The sequence below is a fragment of the Papio anubis genome, chromosome 11 (genome assembly GCF_008728515.1).
Source record: "Papio anubis isolate 15944 chromosome 11, Panubis1.0, whole genome shotgun sequence".
Lineage (NCBI taxonomy): Eukaryota > Metazoa > Chordata > Mammalia > Primates > Cercopithecidae > Papio > Papio anubis.
Window position 1 is genome coordinate 111,156,127 of NC_044986.1, and position 18,844 is coordinate 111,174,970.

General features: G+C 42.1%; 1 protein-coding gene across 1 annotated transcript; it reads left to right on the top strand.

Annotated features, from left to right (window-relative positions):
• Positions 1–21: 21 nt before the first annotated feature.
• Positions 22–17,706, top strand: CDNF (cerebral dopamine neurotrophic factor). Its single transcript, XM_003903404.5, has 4 exons — positions 22–257; positions 9,768–9,895; positions 11,894–12,035; positions 17,418–17,706. Exons 1-4 carry the CDS (start codon positions 143–145, stop codon positions 17,594–17,596), a joined length of 564 nt encoding a protein of 187 aa, XP_003903453.1. The 5' UTR covers positions 22–142; the 3' UTR covers positions 17,597–17,706.
• Positions 17,707–18,844: the final 1,138 nt, after the last annotated feature.

Sequence of the window (18,844 nt, forward strand, 5' to 3'; positions counted from 1 at the left end):
GGAAACTCTCAGTTCAGTTGCGTCATTTGTCCTGGCAACTACCGGCAGATTCTTTCCAACCTCGCACTCTACTCAGCTCGCTTCGGCAACTCGGTGGGCGGTGGGTGCGGGTGGCGGAGGCGATTGAAGCTGCTGGCCCAGCATGTGGTGCGCGAGCCCAGTTGCCGTGGTGGCCTTTTGCGCCGGGCTTTGGGTCTCTCACCCGGTGCTGGCGCAGGGCCAGGAGGCTGGGGGGCGACCGGGGGCCGACTGTGAAGGTGAGCGGTGTGCGACCTGCTTGCATGGCGGCGGCCCCGCGCTGGAGTGCAATGGCTGTCGGCTTTGGCTTCTCCTGGCCCTGGCTATAAATAACATTTCACCCAGTCCCTCGTTTTAGATTGCCCAAACCCAGCTCGAGCAAAAGCTCAAGCCGGGCCCAGTGGCAACGTGAGGTTACGTTGTGGTTTTGCTGTGAATATTAAACTTCAGCAGTAAAAGCTGCTGGGTTTGTATTTGGATTAGAGTTTGTGCAAAGACTGCTAGATTCAGATGATCCTGGCGCCAGATTGATTCTGCTGCGTCCAGCCAGCAAGATTTGCTTCCCCTTGCACAGAAGACGTCTTTCAAGTCCAAGCTAGTTGGTGACTCCCAAAAGGAAAACAAAACATGGCATTGAGTTGAGTGGCTTAAATCAGAAAACACAGCTAATATTTGTTAGGACTCTATAGGTGAAAGTTGCTTTGCAAAGGAGTACACTGACTCCTTGGGAAAGAGAGGAATACGAAAGAATGATTCCTTTTTGTTCACGGTATCTCAGCTGTGAACTTGCAGTCACAATACATGGGTCTGTGTCCCACCAAGTCCCCTAGCTCTGAGACTTTGATTTTTGCAAAATCAGCATACTTCACTTTAGAGATCTGTTGGCAAAGGCAAAGAAGTTAAGTGGCTATGCTAGCCCCTTCCTTCTGTACGCCTGTAGCGCTCACTCCATGTTTTACTGAAAATGATTAGTTTAAATGTATATGCCCTGAGCTGGAAAATATATCCCTAGAGAACAGGAAATTGTAGGTTCATCATATATGTTGAGTGAATGGATGGATATAGTCGTACTAAAGTTATGTTTTTGTTTGTTTTTTTGTTTTTGTTTTTGTTTGAGACAGAGCCTCGCTGTGTCGCCCAGGCTGGAGTACAGTGGCACAATCTTGGCTCACTGCAGCCTCCACCATCAGGTTCCAGCGATTCTCCTGCCTCAGCCTCCCGAGTAGCTGGTACTACAGGCACCACCACCACGCCCAACTAATTCTTATATTTTTCGTAGAGATGGAGTTTCACCATGTTGGCCAGACTGGTCTTGAACTCCTGGCCTCAGGTGATTGGCCTGTCTCAGCATCCCAAAGTGCTGGGATTACAGGCGTGAGCCACAGCGGCCAGTCCTTAAAGTCTTAATAATTGGAGCCCAGCTTTCTATCAGCTCTGCAATAATTAAACTTTTCTCCAGAAATTTAAAATATCTACATGATGTTGTTATTTGATATAAAGATATTTATTTAGCTAAGTTACAATTTTGCTCAAAACTGTGCTATAATTGTGTTCTATACTTTTAAAGCAGAATTTTTGAGGCAAAGACAGTTGATTTGATGACTCATCTGGAGCTCCCACTTACAAACATTTCAATAGAGACAGCATATGGATTAATTAAGTGGAAAGCTTATGCTGTCTGTCCTAAATTTATTACAGCATGCTGTGATTATTAACTTGCATGTCTGACTAACCTGTGTGTATGTTTCATTTGTTAGGTAAAGAAGCTGTATAATCGCAGAGGAAAGACATAACAGTTTGGTGACTAAAAGAACTAGATTCTGCATCCAGCTGTATTACTGCTTATGAGTGATCTTCCCTCCTCAGCCTCCTTTCTTATTTACAACTTAATTTCTTCTCAATGTATAAGATTAAAATGCCATATTATATATACTCTAGAGCAAAGGTAAAAAAACTAAATGGTTCATGAGCCGTCTCAGACCTATTGATATATTTTGTTACATTTACAAAATATTTTGAAAAAAATTAAATTCACTGGGTACATTTTAAAATTGGGAAATTTTATGTAAAAATTCATATTTCTGGCTTTTCTCAAAAAACCAGATGACCTGGCAAGATTGGCCCTTATGGCAATATAGTAGAACTGGCTATTGGCTGCTCTTTTTAGAAAGGATGTGGGTTTTGAGTTGTTTGCAACCCCCACTCCGCCCCCAATTCAAATTGCTTAACTCTTCTTTTTCCTTGCCTGGCCCCTGTATATATTCAAGTTTGTGAATCCTACGTTAGCTAATGTGAGGTTTACTGGAAAAACGTAAATATTTCCAAGTCTCTTTTAAAGGATTATATTATGGGACTATTTTAAACAACTTTTTATTTTAAAATAATTATAGATTCACTTATAGAACTATCTTTAATAAACATAAAACCACAACGTAAATAAAAGAATTATGGCTATCCGAGGTTATTTTAGCAATAAAGACATCCTAGAAAACTTAAGAAGTTACTAATTTGTTAGGGCATTTGTGGCAAGGTTATTCTCTTCATGTAAGTCCAGAAAATGAGTTTCCTTTCTTGCCTTGACTTCTTTGTGGCGTGTGACACAACTGACATCTTTCCCTTTCAGAAACTGTCTTCTCTTCATGGTCACGATACTGCTTTTTTCCTTCGTGTCTCTATGCCCACTTGTCCAGTGTGTCTTTGTGGGCTTCTGATCCTCTAGCCATGGCTTAGAATTTTCCAGGGTTCTGCCCTCTGCTCTTCTCTCTTCTTAGTCTACACACTCTTCTTGGCAACCCAAACCAACCTACCTCCAGTCTAATAAATCTCTAAGCTTATATCCACTGACCTTTCTAGAGTCCCAGACCTTGCATCCAATTGACTAGTGAACATGCCCTCTTAGATATGGTATACCTCAACATTCACACAGTCAAAAAAACAAAGTCATCATCTCCTTCCCTTCTCACTCCACTAAACCTGTTACTGTCATGCTTATGGTGGCAGCATGGGCCAACCAGCTGGTCAACTAGCTTAGATTCTAGACTTCTCTTTCTCCCTTATCCCTTACAGCAAACCACTGCATCGTTGATTGTACCTCCTGACTGGCCCTGCTCCTTTCTCCTTACCCAAGTCCAGGACTTTCTTGCAGACCTTCACCAGTTTTCCCCTCCGTATTGTCAAAACAGCATTCTTCCTGCTACCTGTCTCCCTCCCGTCTAGTCCCTGGCAGGGCTATCATATTACTTCCTTATTTAGTACTAATACTAAATAAGTCCTTATTTAGTACTCAGCAGTTTCCCAGTTTCCTCCAGGTGCCGCTCTTTTGTTTCCCCACAGTATCTAACACACTTCTCATATTGTTTTGGTCTCTGCAAGTCAAGGCAGTGTCTCTCACCACATCATTTCTAGCAGCTACCATACTGCATGGCGTATGGTAGGCGCTCAGTTTGTTGAAGAAATGTATGCATATATGCTGTGATAAAATTTTGGGTATCTTTTATTGAGTCAAATGTACATCTTGAAAAGGACAAGTTAGTATTCCTAACTTTCATCAGCTAGATGATACATTGGCAGAGTGATAGTTGAGGTATGGAAATCATATGAAGGTATACTGTGGGAAATACTTCAGAGCGATGAGGCACTGGAATACTGGGGGTTTCTTTTATATGAGACAAGAATTAGAGGTTACTAGGAGACTTTGATGATAGTTTCTTTTTCTTTTTCTTTTTTTTTTTTTTTTTTTGAGACAGAGTCTAACTCTGTCGCCCGGGTTGGAGTACAGTGGCATAGTCTCAGCTCACTGCAACCTCTGTCTCCCGGGCTCAAGGGATCCTCCCTCCTCAGCCTCCTGAGTAGCTGGACTACAGGTGCTTACCACTACGCCCAGCTAATTTTTTTATATTTTTAATAGAGATGAGGTTTCACTATATTGCCCAGGCTGGTTTTGAACCCCTGAGCTCAAGTGATCCGCCAGCCTTGGCCCCCTAAAGTGCTGGGATTACAAGCGTGAACCCCCGTGCCTGGCCTAATGACAGTTTCTGGTGACTTGTAGCATTGATCATTACAGCGGTTTTCTTCTTTGCATACTGGATATATTTGCTAATTAAACTCAGCAAAATACATGTTGAGAGGGATCTCATTTTTCACATTTAACACAGCAGACCCATTACACATTCCTTTTAACACTGTGCTCACTTGCCTTTTGGAATAACACTCACTCTTTGTTCTTAGCCTACTTCACTGCCTGCTCCTTTCAGTCTTTTTCTGGTTGTTTTCCATCTTCCCAATTGCTAAACATTGGGATTTCACGAGGCTGAGACCTAGGACTGTGTCTGTTTTCCATCTCTCCTTACTTTGTGTTCTTATCTTAAAAATGCTATTTAAATGTTGATGGCTTCCAGATATATATATTCATCCTAGATCTTATACCTGATCTTCAAATTTCTATATCTAGCTGCCTTCTCACTGATTCCAGTTGGATGTTATATTAGTCAAGGTTCTCCAGAGAAATAAAACCAATAGGACCAAACAGAACACATAATCTACATCTATGTATCTTCTTAATATCTATAATATTTATCTATATAAAAAGGGATTTATTATAAGGAATTGACTCACAAGATTATGAAGGCTGAGAAGTCCAAAATCTGCAGTGTGGGCAAGCAGGCTGGAGACCCAGGAGAGCCTGTGGTATGAATGAAGTCTAAAGGGAGTATGCTGGAGAATTCCCTCTCTGTCAGGGAGGCTGGTCTATTTTGTTCTAGTCAGGCCCTCAACTAGTTGGGTAAGGCCCACCCGCATTATGGAGGGCAATCTGCTTTACTCAAAGTTCATCAATTTAAGTGTTAATTTCATCATTGCTACATAAAATTAACTATCACAGATGTCTAGAAGCATCTTGAACTTCATATGTCAAGACTGGATTCTGGCCAGGCGTGGTGGTTCACACCTGTAATCCAGCACTTTGGGAGGCTGAGGCAGGCAGATCACCTAAGGTTAGGAGTTAGAGACCAGCCTGGCCAACATAACGAAACCCCATCTCTACTAAAAATACAAAAATTAGCTAGGTGTGGTGACACGCACCTGTAATCCCAGCTACTCAGGAGGCTGAGGCACAAGAATCACTTCAGTCCGGGAGTTGGAGCTTGCAGTGAGCCAAGATCATGCCACTGCACTCCAGCCTGGGCGACAGAGCAAGATTCTGTCTCAAAAAAAAAAAAAAAAAGATTAGATTCCTGCTTGGCACCATAAACTTGCTTCTCCTGTAGTCTGCCTCATTTCAGCGGATGGCAACTCCATGGTTCCAATTTCTTGGCCAAAATTATTGGGATTATCTTTGATTACTCTCTCTCTCTCTCCCCCCAACGCTGACATGTTACATCTGGTTCATTAGTGAATTATTTTGGCTCTTCCTTCAAGATAGGTCCAGAGTGTCACCACTTTTCCTGCCCGCTATAGCTATTACCGTGGTCTAAGAGATGCAACTATTTTGAGAACCTGTAAACTGGTCAGCTGGTCTCCCTGCTTTCTTTTCTGCTTCCTTGTAATCCTTTCTTCAGACAGCCTTCAGAGACATCCTTTATGAATCATGTCAGACCATAGCTCTTCTCTACTCAAAACCTTAAATGGCTTCCAACCTTAAACGGCTTCCCTTCTCAGAGTGACATCCAGAGACCTTACCATGCTTGAAAGACCCTGGATGCCCCGGCATGCTGCTGCCTATTTGATCTCATTTGCTACACACCTCCCTCTTCCTCCCTCTACTTTAGCCACACTGGCCTTCTGGCTGTTCCTTGAAGCCACCAAGGACACTCCTGCATCTGAGCCTTGGTACTTGCTGTCCCTTCTGCCTGTGGAGTTCTTTCTCAAGTCATCCACTGAAATTGTTCTTCCCCTTCCTTCAGGTGTCTGCTTGAATATGACTTTACCTAAGAGACCTTTCCTAACCAACCCATTAAGAATCATACTATCAAGGGCAAGGACTTTGTTTTCTTCATTACTGAATCTCAGGAACCTAGAACACTGTTTTGCACTTACTAGTCGCTTAATATTTGTTAAAAACATAAATGACTGGCTATTATATTTAGTATTCTGTTCATGTTGATAACATTAGAAATAAAAATATATGGGCTGGGCACAGTGGCTCATGCCTGTAGTCCCAGCACTTGGGGAGGCCAAGGTGGGCAGAGCACGAGGTGAGGAGATCGAGACCATCCTGGCTAACATGGTGAAACCCCGTCTCTACTAAAAATACAAAAAATGAGCCAGGTGTGGTGGCACATGCCAGTAGTTCCAGCTACTCAGGAGGCTGAGGCAGGAGAATTGCTTGAATCCCAGAAGGTGGAGGTTGCAGTGAGCTGAGTGAGCTGAGATCGCACCACTGCGCTCTAGCCTAGGCAACAGAGCAAGACTCCGTCTTGGAAAAAAATAAATAAATTAAAAAAAATATATATATACACACACACACACACACACACACATATGACTCTAAGCTGTAAAAGATGACATGATTGGCCAGTCATCTAGAAACAACTGAAAATAAAAAATGTGAAAATATTGTAAAGTATGAGTTGGGAAGGCATACCCAGAAGCCAACTACAGAGTGGAAGTGGGAGTCCAGTGGGTTGAAGGGGGCACTGAAGCTGGCTTTACCTTGGATCATTTGTTAGCCAGGTGATCTGAACTAAAGTTTTCATGGTTTTGGCTAAATGAACACAAGTCCCAGGCATTTCCAAGTTAGGAGTGTGAGAGCAGATCCTCTCCCAATGAATTCAGGGCCCCAAAGAACTAGCCCTTCGTTATAAAGGGTGAACTGAAAATAACTACAACCTATTTCCATCTTTAGAGACTAAAAGAAATAGTTTAACTTGAACTTTTTTACTGAGTAAAAGGAAAAACAAAACTATTTCTTGGTAACTCATAATTAGAAGCTGGTGCCCATAGGTAGGGGCTGAAGGCCCCATTCACACTGCTAGGATGATCTGAAACATCTTGAACTGATTATTTAGTTGAAAGTGATTTTAAGTAGATCATACCCTCAGGCATCAGCAAATGTGAGTCTTGGTTTTGTTTTTATTTTTTGAGACGGAGTTTCACTCTTGTCGCCCAGACTGGAGTGCAATGGTATGATCTCGGCTCACTGCAACCTCCGCCTCCTGGGTTCAAGCATTTCTCCTGCCTCAGCCTTCCAGGTAGCTGGGATTACAGGTGCCCGCCACCACGCCTGGCTAATTTTTGTATTTTTAGTAGAGACAGGTTTCACCATGTTGGCCAGGCTGGTCTCAAACTCCTGACCTCAGGTGATCCACTTGCCTCAGCCTCCCAAAGTGCTGGGATTACAGGCATAAACCACCACGCCCAGCCAGCAAATGTGAGTCTTACTTACAGGAACCCACATTCAACCTAGTCCTTAAAGAATTCACACAGTTAAAGTTCTAAGAAATAGAGCTCTCACTTAGAAAAGGCTCGAACCCCTAGGGAAGAAGGGCACAATAAGTGATAGCCAGCTGGGACAAAAACCAGAAGAAACACACCCCTGCAATGACTTCAGGTATTGGAATAATCAGGCATAGAAGTTAGGTTTTTTTATGTTTAAAGAAACATAGAACATAAACCTAACCCATCCCTACCCATAGAGGACTATAAAGAAATTTACCTTGACACTGAGCAAAGTAGAAAAAAGAAAAAATATAGATCTCTGAGATATGATAACAACAAAACATCCCTCACTTGTATTTGCAGCCAAAATTCACATCAGGGGCCCCAAAACTTCAAGCTATATATTTTGTTTAAAGCAGCACCTGGCTAGTTGCCCTTAGGCCCTGAGAAATACAAACACAAATCCTTACTGGAAATAATGCTCATTCATCTCAGGCTTCAAACAATCTTCACAAATAAGATTTGAGGGGTATGAGTATCATGTGGTGCAAAATAAGCAAGCACACAAAGAAACACGGCACCAGGAACAAGAACCTATAGAAACAACAAATAGAAACGTACTCTGGGCCTGATGCGGTGGCTCACGCCTATAATCCCAGCACTTTGGGAGGCCGAGACGGGCGGATCACTTGAGGTCAGGAGTTTGAGACCAACCTGGCCAACATGGTGAAACCTTGTATCTACTGAAAATATAAAAATTAGCCGGTCATGGTGGCAGGTGCCTGTAATCCCAGCTACTCAAGGGGCTGAGGCAGGAGAATCACTTGAGCCAGGGAGGCAGAGGTTGCAGAGTAGAGATTGCACCGTTGCACTTCAGCCTGGGTGACAGAGTGAGACTTCGTCTTAAAAAAAAAAAACTCTGAAGACTTCAGATACTGAAATTTTCAGACACAGATCATAAAATAATTATGTTTAGTGTGTTTAAAGATATAAAAAACAAGCTTGAAAATATCTTCAAGAAATAAGGAACTAGAAGAAATGACCTAACAAGCCTCCCATTTTAGCCTCCTCAGTAGCTGGGACCACAGCCTGTGCAGAGACAGAGTCTCACTGTGTTGCCCAGGCTGGTCTCAAACTCCTGGCCTCAAGAGATCCTCTCGCCTTGGCCTCCCAAAGTGTTGGGATTATAGGCGTGATCCACCGTGCCCAGCCTGGTTTCACTTTAGGCTCATAACGATGAAAATAAAGACTTACGCAGATCACCAAGGGGCTTCATTCAAGATTCTTATTCAGGTTTTTCTCTGTACTTACAATTATGCTGTCCCAAAATGGTAGCCTATAGATGGGTATATTTTCTTTTAGGGTTAGCCAAATTTTGTGGAAAAGTTATTATTTTAGGTAGAACTTGGTTCCAATGATTGATTGATTTAATAAACTGATACGTGTCCACTGCATTTCGGCCCAATACTAAACTAATAGCAACAGGCCTGAAATCATTCTTTTTATTTATATTTTTTATTTTCTTGAGGCAGGGTCTCGCTCTGTCACCCAGGCTGAAGTGCAATGGCGCAAATGCAGTGACTTGATCATAGCTCACTGCAGCCTCCATCTGCCAGGCTTAAGTGACCCTCCCACCTCAGCCTCTTGAGTAGCTCAGACTACAGGCATGCACCACCATGCCTGGCATATATATATATATATATACACACACACACACACACACACATACATATATATACACACACACACACATACATACACACACACACATATATATATATATATTTTTTTTTTGTAGTAGAGACAGGGTCTCACTATGTTGTCCAGACTGACTTCAAACTCCTGGGCTCAAGTGATCTTTCTGCTTCTGCCTCCCAAAGTGCTGGGATTACAGGTGTGAGCCACCATGCTTGGCCCCCAAATCATTCTTACCTAGCCTTGGAATCCACTGTTATGAAGCATTGACTCATATGGACTTTTTTTTTTTTTTTTTTTTTCTGTGAGACGGAGTCTTGCTCTGTTGCCAGGCTGGAGTACAGTGGTAAGATCTTGGCTCACTGCAACCTCCGCCTCCTGGGTTCAAGTGATTCTCCTGCCTCAGCCTCCTGAGTAGCTGGGACTACAGGCGCGTGCCACCATTCCTGGCTAATTTTTTTGTATTTTAGTAGGGATGAGGTTTCACCATGTTGGCTGGGATGGTCTCGATCTCCTGACCTTGTGATCTGCCCACCTCAGCCTCTCAAAGTGCTGGGATTACAGGCGTGAGCCACCATGCCCGGCCCCATATAGACTTTTTAATGTGGTTAGTGGGTCATATGCATAGGTGTGGTAGTGGTTAAGTTGTGCATGCAGACATATTTATTTGTTCCTTCCAGTATGTAAAGAATTCTTGAACCGATTCTACAAGTCATTGATAGACAGAGGAGTTAACTTTTCACTGGACACAATAGAGAAAGAATTGATCAGCTTTTGCTTGGATACCAAAGGAAAAGAAAACCGCCTGGTATGGTTAATTTCACCTTTCATTTTCCCCATGTGCTTGAAGAAAACTGCTAATAGTTTCATTTCTTAGACATGATGTCATCCTACTTATGTTTGCCTCAGGCATGTCCATCGTAGAGCACGCAGCAAGCAGAAATCCATCTTCCAGTGACATGTAGTTCTGCGTGTTTTCATCCAGAATATTTCCAGTGTTACTTTACTTTCTGAGTATACCACAGGCAACCAATTCTATGTTTTCTTTTTTCTTTTTTTTGAGAGAGAGTCTTGCTCTGTTGCCCAGGCTGGAGTGCAGTATCGCAATCTCAGCTCACTGCAACCTCTGCCTCCTGGGTTGAAAGCATTCTTGTGCCTCAGCCTCCCGAGTAGCTAGGATTACAGGTGTGCACCACCACACCCTGCTAATTATTTATTTTTAGTAGAAACAGGGTTTCACCATGTTGGCCAGGGTGGTCTTGAACTCCTGACCTCAGATGATCCGCCCGCCTCAGTCTCCCAAAGTGCTGGGATTACAAGTGTGAGCTACCATGCCCAGCCCAATTCTATGTTTTCTTAAATGAAATTATGAAACTGAATTCCTAATAAGAATTTACCATCGTAAGAGTGGGTGGGCTTTCCGTTTCTTACCAAGACAATTAGCCAAACTTATCAAAATATTTTACATTATTATTTGTATGTAATTAATGAAGTATTTATATTTTCTTCTAATGGCATTAATATGGTGCTTCCTGGGTATACACATATGGCTTGTTTCAAGATACTGTTTTATATCACTAAAGACAATTTGGGGCCAATTCCTTTTTGCCTAAAATTGTCAGATTGTCAGTTACATCTGCATGTTGACTGCTCACCATGGACATATTGTAAAGCTCATGTCATTTATCTGTATCTATCTATATTTTTTTGAGACAGGGTCTCCCTCTGTCACCCAGTCTGGAGTCCCAGTGATCTTTGCTCACTGGAGCTTCTACCTCCCAGGCTCAAGTGATCCTTCCACCTCAGTCTCCCAAGTATCTGGGACTAAGGCACATGCCACCATGTCCAGTTAATTTTTGGATTTTTTTTTTTTTTTTTTTTTGTAGAGACGGGGTTTGACCTTGTAGCCCAGGCTGATCTCAAACTCCTGAGCTCGAGCAATCCACTCGCCTTGGCCTCCCAAAGTACTTGGATTACAGGTGTGAGCCACTGTGCCCAGCCAACGTTTATATTTTTAAATGTAAAATTCTGAAGTCAGGGAACTTGAATGTCAGAATTGCCTGATGGGAAAAGACATGGACTCTAGAGCCAACGTGCTGGGTTTTGTAATTTTGTCTCTTCTATTGCTAGATGGGGGGAACTTCAGTTGGCTTGGGTATAAAATACAGATAATAATAGTACTTAATGCAAAGGATTGTTGTAAGGCATAAATAAGTTAATACCTTTAAAACACTGAGAGCAGCACTGACACAGAGAAAATACTTAGTGTCAGCTCATTAGTCTTTGAATACCATGTGATTGTAGGGCACGTCTAATTTGGATGATCACGAGAATGTACTCACTTGTTTCCTGGTGGCTTAGTCAGCAGGGGTTAAAATTTAATAGCTGAGCCAGGAAAACCAGGTTAACCTCCTCCTCCTCCTCCTCCTCCTCCTTCTTCTTCCTCTTCTTCCTCTTTTCTTCTTCTTTCTTCTTCTTCTTTTTTTTTTTTTTGAGATGGAGTCTCACTGTCGCCTAGGCTGGAGTGCCCTGGCACGATCTCGGCTCACTGCAACCTCCGCCTCCTTGGTTCAAGCGAGCATGCCTGGCTAATTTTTGTAGTTTTAATAGAGATGGGGTTTCACCATGTTGGCCAGGCTGGTCTCGAACTCCTGACCTCAAATGATCTGCCCACCTCAACCTCCCAAAGTGCTGGGATTACGGGCGTGAGCCACCGTGCCCAGCCTACCTCTTTCTGACTTCTTGATACTGTATTCCTTTCTGTCTTCATTGTCTGGAACACTCAATTCTCTTCATTTTCCTTCAGTGCTATTATCTAGGAGCCACAAAAGACGCAGCCACGAAGATCCTAAGTGAAGTCACACGCCCAATGAGTGTGCATATGCCTGCAATGAAGATTTGTGAGAAGCTGAAGAAGTTGGATAGCCAGATCTGTGAGCTGAAATATGGTATAACATAGCCCCATGTTTTTCCCAGTAGGTCCAGTGGATTCCCAAACCTCTAACCTTGGGGCCATGTCTTCTAAAAATTCAGTGTTAAAAGGAAAGGAATTCACCACTCATCAATAAGTTGCTGGGCTGATGAATGGTACCTATGGCCATTTGAGTTTCGTTGAGGGAAGACAAATAAATAGTACAGGCATAATCAGCATTAGGTTAAAATTGCCAACGAGGCCGGGCGCGGTGGCTCAGGCCTTTAATCCCAGCACTTTGGTAGGCCAAGACGGGTGGATCGCAAGGTCAGGAGTTCAAGACCACCCTGGTCAATATAGTGAAATCTTGTCTCTACTAAAAAAATAAAAAATAAATTAGCTGGGCGTGGTGGCGGGCACCTGTAGGCCCACCTACTTGGGAGGCTGAAGGAATCACTTGAACCCGGGAGGCGGAGGTTGTAGTGAGCCGAGATCCTGCCACTGCACTCCAGCCTGGGTGATAGAGCAAGACTCTGTCTCAAAAAAAAAAAAAAAAAAAAAAAAAATTGCCACCAAAATCAGAGTTTAAACTCCCAACACACCAAGACAATGCCAGATATGTATGTCAAGGAAAATCTCAACATATGAAGAGAGCAGCTACTCCCTCCTGGTGATTTAGATCTTGGTAATCTAATAAAACAAAATTGGTACCTATTCAAAGATGATACAAGGACTTTGAAGATGTAAAGATGACTATGACTTCCTTCCTAGGCAGAGCTACCATTCTGCCAGCTTTAAATGATAGGAAATTGGTTATTCACATCAAATCAGGTTTTGCCTGGTGAAATAGTTTATCAGAGGGTGCCCAAAACAAACAGCAAGGCAAGGAAGATGTCCTATGTTTTTGTTGTTGTTGTTGTTTTCCGAGACGAAGTCTCACTCTGTCACCCGGGCTGGAGTGCAGTGATGCGATCTTGGCTCACTGCAACCTCTGCCTCGCGGGTTCAAGCAATTCTCCTGCCTCAGCCTCCCAAGTAGCTGGGATTACAGGCACGCACCATCATGCCTGGCTAATTTTTGTATTTTTATTAGAGATGAGGTTTCACCATATTGGCCAGGCTGGTCTTGAACTCCTGACCTCAGGTGATCCACCTGCGCTGGTCTCTCAAAGTGCTGGGATTACAGGTGTAAGCCACCATGCCCAGCCAGGAGATGTCCTATTTTAAAACGTTATCCTTGGCCCCATACATTTCACATGGATAGATCTTTTACCATGATTTGTATCTGGGCTAGACATTTAGGTAGATTGAGTGGGTGTCATAAAAGGATGGGGAATTCCTTCCTCAGCCTATCCATGACACCTGAAATCCCACTTCATTCCTTTTAAGTCATTGTTTTACATACATTACATACCCAGTATAGTACTGTCAACTACCTAAGTAATTAACATCCACCTCTAAGTTATTTTAGTCTTATTTTCCAACACAGCCATGTAATAGTCCTATGTACCTATAGCCACATAGCTAGCTGTAAGTAGGTTTACTGTTGAAAGTTACCAAAGGCGACCTACTTCTCAACTTGCAAAGCACAAGTCCTAACTTCCAGGGTAGTTATTAGAGTAGGCATCCCTTTTTTATTGGCTTCCAAGCCATGAAATAGGGGCAGAAATCACTGAGTCCATATAAACAGTATTCACAAACCTGGCCGGATGCGACGGCTCACACTTGTAACCTCAGCACTTTGGGAGGCCGAGGCAGGCAGATCTTTAGAGCCCAGGAGTTCAAGACCAACCTGGGCAACATGGCGAAACCCCATCTCTACAAAAATACAAAAAATAGCCAGGTGTGGTGTTGAGTGCTTGTAGTCCTAACTACTTAGGAGGTTGAAGTGGGAGGATCACCTGAGCCTGGGAAGTCAAGGCTCTGGTGAGCTGTGATTTTTTCATCGCACTCCAGCCTGAGTGACAGAGTGAAACCCCGTCTGAAAAATAAATAGATAAAATAAAAACAAATAAAAGCCAATATCACAAACCTCTTCTGAGTTTTTTAATTCAACAATTTTATTATGAATAACTTCTCCTATATCCAAGGAATCTTACAAGGCTCCTTAAACAATGGAAAAACAAATCAGATATTATTGAGAAGAAATGACTACCTAATGTTTTGGCGATGCTGGCCGCTAGAGGCCCTTGGGGAGCTATGAACTAGTTTTAATCTTTGTGTGGACCTTTACTTTGGAGTTTGGGGGCATCACAGAGGTTTTCCTCTTTTTAAAGTTAATGCCAGATACCAAGTTCTATAGAAAAACTCAAAGAAACTACTGACATTTACAAAATAAAAGTATTTTTCTCCTTCAGTCTCTTATCTTGAATAGACTAATAGTTCTTAATTTTCCTCCCCAGCTATTGTGAGCAGGAAAGATAAGATTAAACAGGGACCTTTGTGCTGTGGGAGATTAATAATTTGGGCTATACAAGTTTCTACTTTAAAAAGTATTCTATCAAATCAGACATGAAATTAACAAGCAAGATAAGTGTGGAGTTGGAGTATGTTTTCAATTAGGAAGGTGCCATTTGGTTTTTGACCTGAAATAATGTTTTCATTTGCTGGCTTTGTGTTTAAAAAGGATAGGGAATCACTATAAAAATTTAAGGGTTCTCTGGAGCACCGTGTATAGCTGACCCTCCAAATACAAAAGTCTTTTAACATCAAACTTTTAAATTAGAACAGAGTTACTGGAAAGTTTTGACAAATAATTTGACAAATATTAGGTTTTTAATGTTTTTAAATGTTGTGTTCTACTATGCAGAGGTAAAAAAGAGAAAGAACTTTCAAGAGAAGTCAAGCCGAAAAAATTCTAGGCTGCCACTAATTGTTTAATAAATAAACTTAAATGTTGTATTCATGGTCAAAGTGAACACCGGACAAGTGGGGAGGGGCAAAAAACACTTTTTTTTTTTTTTTTTGACAGTCTCGCTCTGTCGCCCAGGCTAGAGTGCAGTGGCGTGATCTCTGCTTACTGCAACCTCAACTTCCTGGGTTCAAGAGATTGTCCTGCCTCAGCCTCCTGAGTTGCTGGGATTACAGGTGTGTGCCACCACGCCCATCTAGACTTTCTTTTGAAAGAGGAAAAGTACCTCTTTCTGATAGGAAAATTATAATTATTGGTATATTACAGATGAGCTTTTTTTTTTTTTTCCAATTTTGGACTTTTTCTCAATCTTTTCATCAATTGAGAAGTAACTGAGTTCTTGATATTTTCTGCACACAAGCTATAAACAGGGAAATAGTAGTCTTGCTAGAGGAGGTTAGATGTTAGTGACAAGTATCATTGGCAAGAATTTTAGAAACCAGGTTGGCTGGCACAAAGCACTAGCATTGGAGAAGTGGGAATAACACAAAGAGTTTTATGTGCTGTAATAATTTAGCAACCTAATCCCAGTAGGGGCTGGGCATCAGGTGAGTTTCAAAACAGAGATCCCAAACGATTAAGGTTCAGCGAGAATATTCCTGATTTTATTCACGTGTTTGCATTTCTTTACATTTTTATTTAAAACCCAATAGTGCTATGTCATGTGTATAAGCTCATTTGCTTTGCCAAAGATACATCTTCCTAGAAAAAGTGAACCATAACTTTTTGCCGGTTAATTACAATCTATGGCTTTCAAGTTGGCCACAAACTAAGGCCATCCCAAAGTAACTGATTGGCTCTTATGAGTTTCCTTCTTGTTACCTTAACAGTAGCAATTTGGATACAGTGCTATTTGTTTTAGGAATACTGAGCTTGAGAATGCTCCAAATGGTAGTAAACATTGTGGAACTACATAGGCCTTTAGTTTTGAAGCAAATATAATCTCTTGGAAAGAAAGTCAAATTAAAAACACAAATTATCCCAATAACTTCGTATACACCATTGTCCTTCACTACCTGTGCAGGAGGGGTTCTGGGACCCTACTCGGACACTAAAATCCTGATGCTTAAGTATTTGCATATAACCTATGCACATCTTCCCTCCTGTATACTCTAAATCATCTCTAGATTACTTATAATACTTAATACAATGAAAATGCTATTTGTATTAGTCTGTTCCCGCATTGCTGTAAAGAACTATCGGCCAGGCACGGTGGCTCACACCTGTAATCCCAGCACTTTGGGAGGCCGAGGCAGGCAGATCAGCTAAGGTGAGGAGTTCAAGACCAGCTTGGCCAACATGGTGAAACCCTGTCTCTACTAAAATACAAAAATTAGCCAGGCATGATGGCGGGTGCCTGTAATCCCAGCTACTTGGGAGGCTGAGACAGGAGAATCGCTTGTACCTGGGAGATGGTGGTTGCGGTGAGCAGAGATTGCGCCACTGCACTCCAGCCTGGGTGGCTGAGCAAGACTCCATCTCAAAAAAAAGAAAAAAATTAAAAGAAAAAGAAAAAGAAAAAGAACTATCTAAGACTGGGCAATTTATTAAGAAAAGAGGTTTAATTGGCTCACGGCTCCACAGGCTGTACAGGAAGCATGGCTGGGGAGGCCTCAGGAAACTTACAATCATGGCAGAAGGCAAAGAGGAAGAGGCATGTCTTACATGACTGCAGCAGGAGGAAGAGCGCAAAGCGGGAGGTGCTACACTTTGAAACTACCAGATCCCGGGAGAACTCACTCACTATCATGAGAAAAGCTAGGGTGAAGTCCACCCCCATGATCCAGTCACCTGCCAACAGCCCCTTCTCCAACAGTGGGGATTACAATTCCACATGAGATTTGGGTGGGGACACAAATCCAACCCATATCATTGTAAATAGTTGTTATACTGTATTACTGTATTGTTTGTATTTTTTTTTTTTTTTTTCCGAGACAGAGTCTCAATCTGTCTCCCAGGCTGGAGTGCAGTGGTGTGATCTCTGCTCACTGCAACCTCAATCTCCCAAGTTCCAGAAATTCTCCCGCCTCAGCCTCCCAAGTAGCTAGGATTACAGGCATGCCACCACCATGCTCACTTATTTATTTTTATTCTTTTTTTTAGTAGAGATGGGGTTTCACCGTGTTGGCCAGGCTGGTCTCGAACTCCTGACCTCAGGTGATTCGCCCACCTCGGCCTCCCAAAGTGCTGGGATTACAGGCGTGAGCCACCATGCCCAGCCCTGTTTGTATTTTTTAATTGTTGTAGTGTTATCTTTAATTTGTTTAGAATATTTTTGATCTGTGGTTGGTTGAGTCTGCAGATGCAGAACCCACTGATAGAGAGGGCCGCTGTACCACATTTTCCTTTGGGTGTGTCTTGGTTTCCATGGAAACTGGAATCATTGCCCACCTTGGATCATAGGGTAGTCAGCATGGGATAAGCAAACTATATGCCTTTTGAAGCGATTCATAGGTATTTTTTTTTTCCATTTGTTTTGTAATTGGCTTTTTTCTTTTTTGTCATTTAGAAAAAACACTGGACTTGGCATCAGTTGACCTGCAGAAGATGAGAGTGGCAGAGCTGAAGCAGATCCTGCATAGCTGGGGGGAGGAGTGCAGGGCCTGTGCAGAAAAAACTGACTACGTGAATCTGATCCAAGAACTGGCCCCCAAGTATGCAGCGACACACCCCAAAACAGAGCTCTGATCTCCAACACCAGCACATTTGTGACTTGTAATTAGAGAGAAAAATGATCCTCTAGTATATGGACATGTTGATTAAGGATAACTGGGAAATACATCATATTTGGTCTCATGCTTTTTGTGTTGGTATTATTCCGCAGAATTTTGTTACCTGGGTTTATGAGTAAAACTAATACTATTGATAACTTACATTTGCAATGTACCAAAAGCTAAAAGTTCCTTTCTCATAAGTTTCTTGGAAGGGCTATGTCAGTTTTCATTGCCTGTCTCCGAAAAGTGACCTACTGACAAATTGATGGAGTAAATTGATTCCAAGAAAGAAGAAGGTGTTCAGAGACTCCTCTCTGGACGCAGTTTTAAAATATATTGGACTACAATGAAAGACACAACAGTCAGGTTATTTAATGCACAACTTCAATCCCAAATACAGAATCAAAAGTTTTTCTAAAGTAAATGTTCTGTTTTCACTCTACATTGTAGCTCTCTTTGGTATCAGAAATGGTCAAGCAGGAGTACTGGTTTTTCCCATTGGAAGAAAACCCACTTAAACCTACTTGAAGAAAATAGAGAGGTCAAGAACCCCTATAAGTATAGCCAATGTTTGGCAATTATATCAACATTTACATTATTAATTGAACCAAGCTCAAGGTCTTTTTCATTGCTTAGTATCACATATCAGACAAGTTTTTGATAGAAGATTAAAGCATATTAAAAACACTCATAGACAACTTGGAACGTTACCATTCTTAATGCTATTTTATCAGTTTGTAGTTGTAAAATCATTTTTGGTTTCATTTTCTGGCCACATAAGAATAAGAAAACCACAGTAGAAGTGGCTGCCTCTGTGTGGCAGGCAGAGCTGGGGAATACTGAAAAAACATTTCCTTGGAACTTTCTGGAGTGATGGGAATGTCCTATATCTTGATTGGCGTGGGGATTACATGGGTAAATAAGATTGTCATCTGGTAGAAAAAATAAGATCTGGGCATTTTATTGTATGTATATAATATCTTTAAAAACTGCTGTAGAAAATTTATATGGAAATTAACTAAAATTAATTAATTCAACACACCTTGTTTGCCAGGCACAGTGGCTCACACCTGTAATCCCAGCACTTTGGGAGGCCAAGGCGGGAGGATCACTGGAGCCTAGGAGTTATTAGAGATCAGCCCGAGCAACAGAGTGAGGCTCCGTCTCCACCAACAAATTTAAAATTAGCTGTGCATGATAGTGTGTACCTGTAGTCCCAGCT

Bases quoted from the DNA above. Each gene is read 5' to 3' on its own strand.
- CDNF (XM_003903404.5), top strand. From the start codon at position 143: ATGTGGTGCGCGAGCCCAGTTGCCGTGGTGGCCTTTTGCGCCGGGCTT. The intron at 9,896-11,893 runs GTATGGTTAATT...ATTTTCCTTCAG, and splicing joins AAGGAAAAGAAAACCGCCTG to TGCTATTATCTAGGAGCCAC. The intron at 12,036-17,417 runs GTATAACATAGC...TTTGTCATTTAG, and splicing joins GATCTGTGAGCTGAAATATG to AAAAAACACTGGACTTGGCA.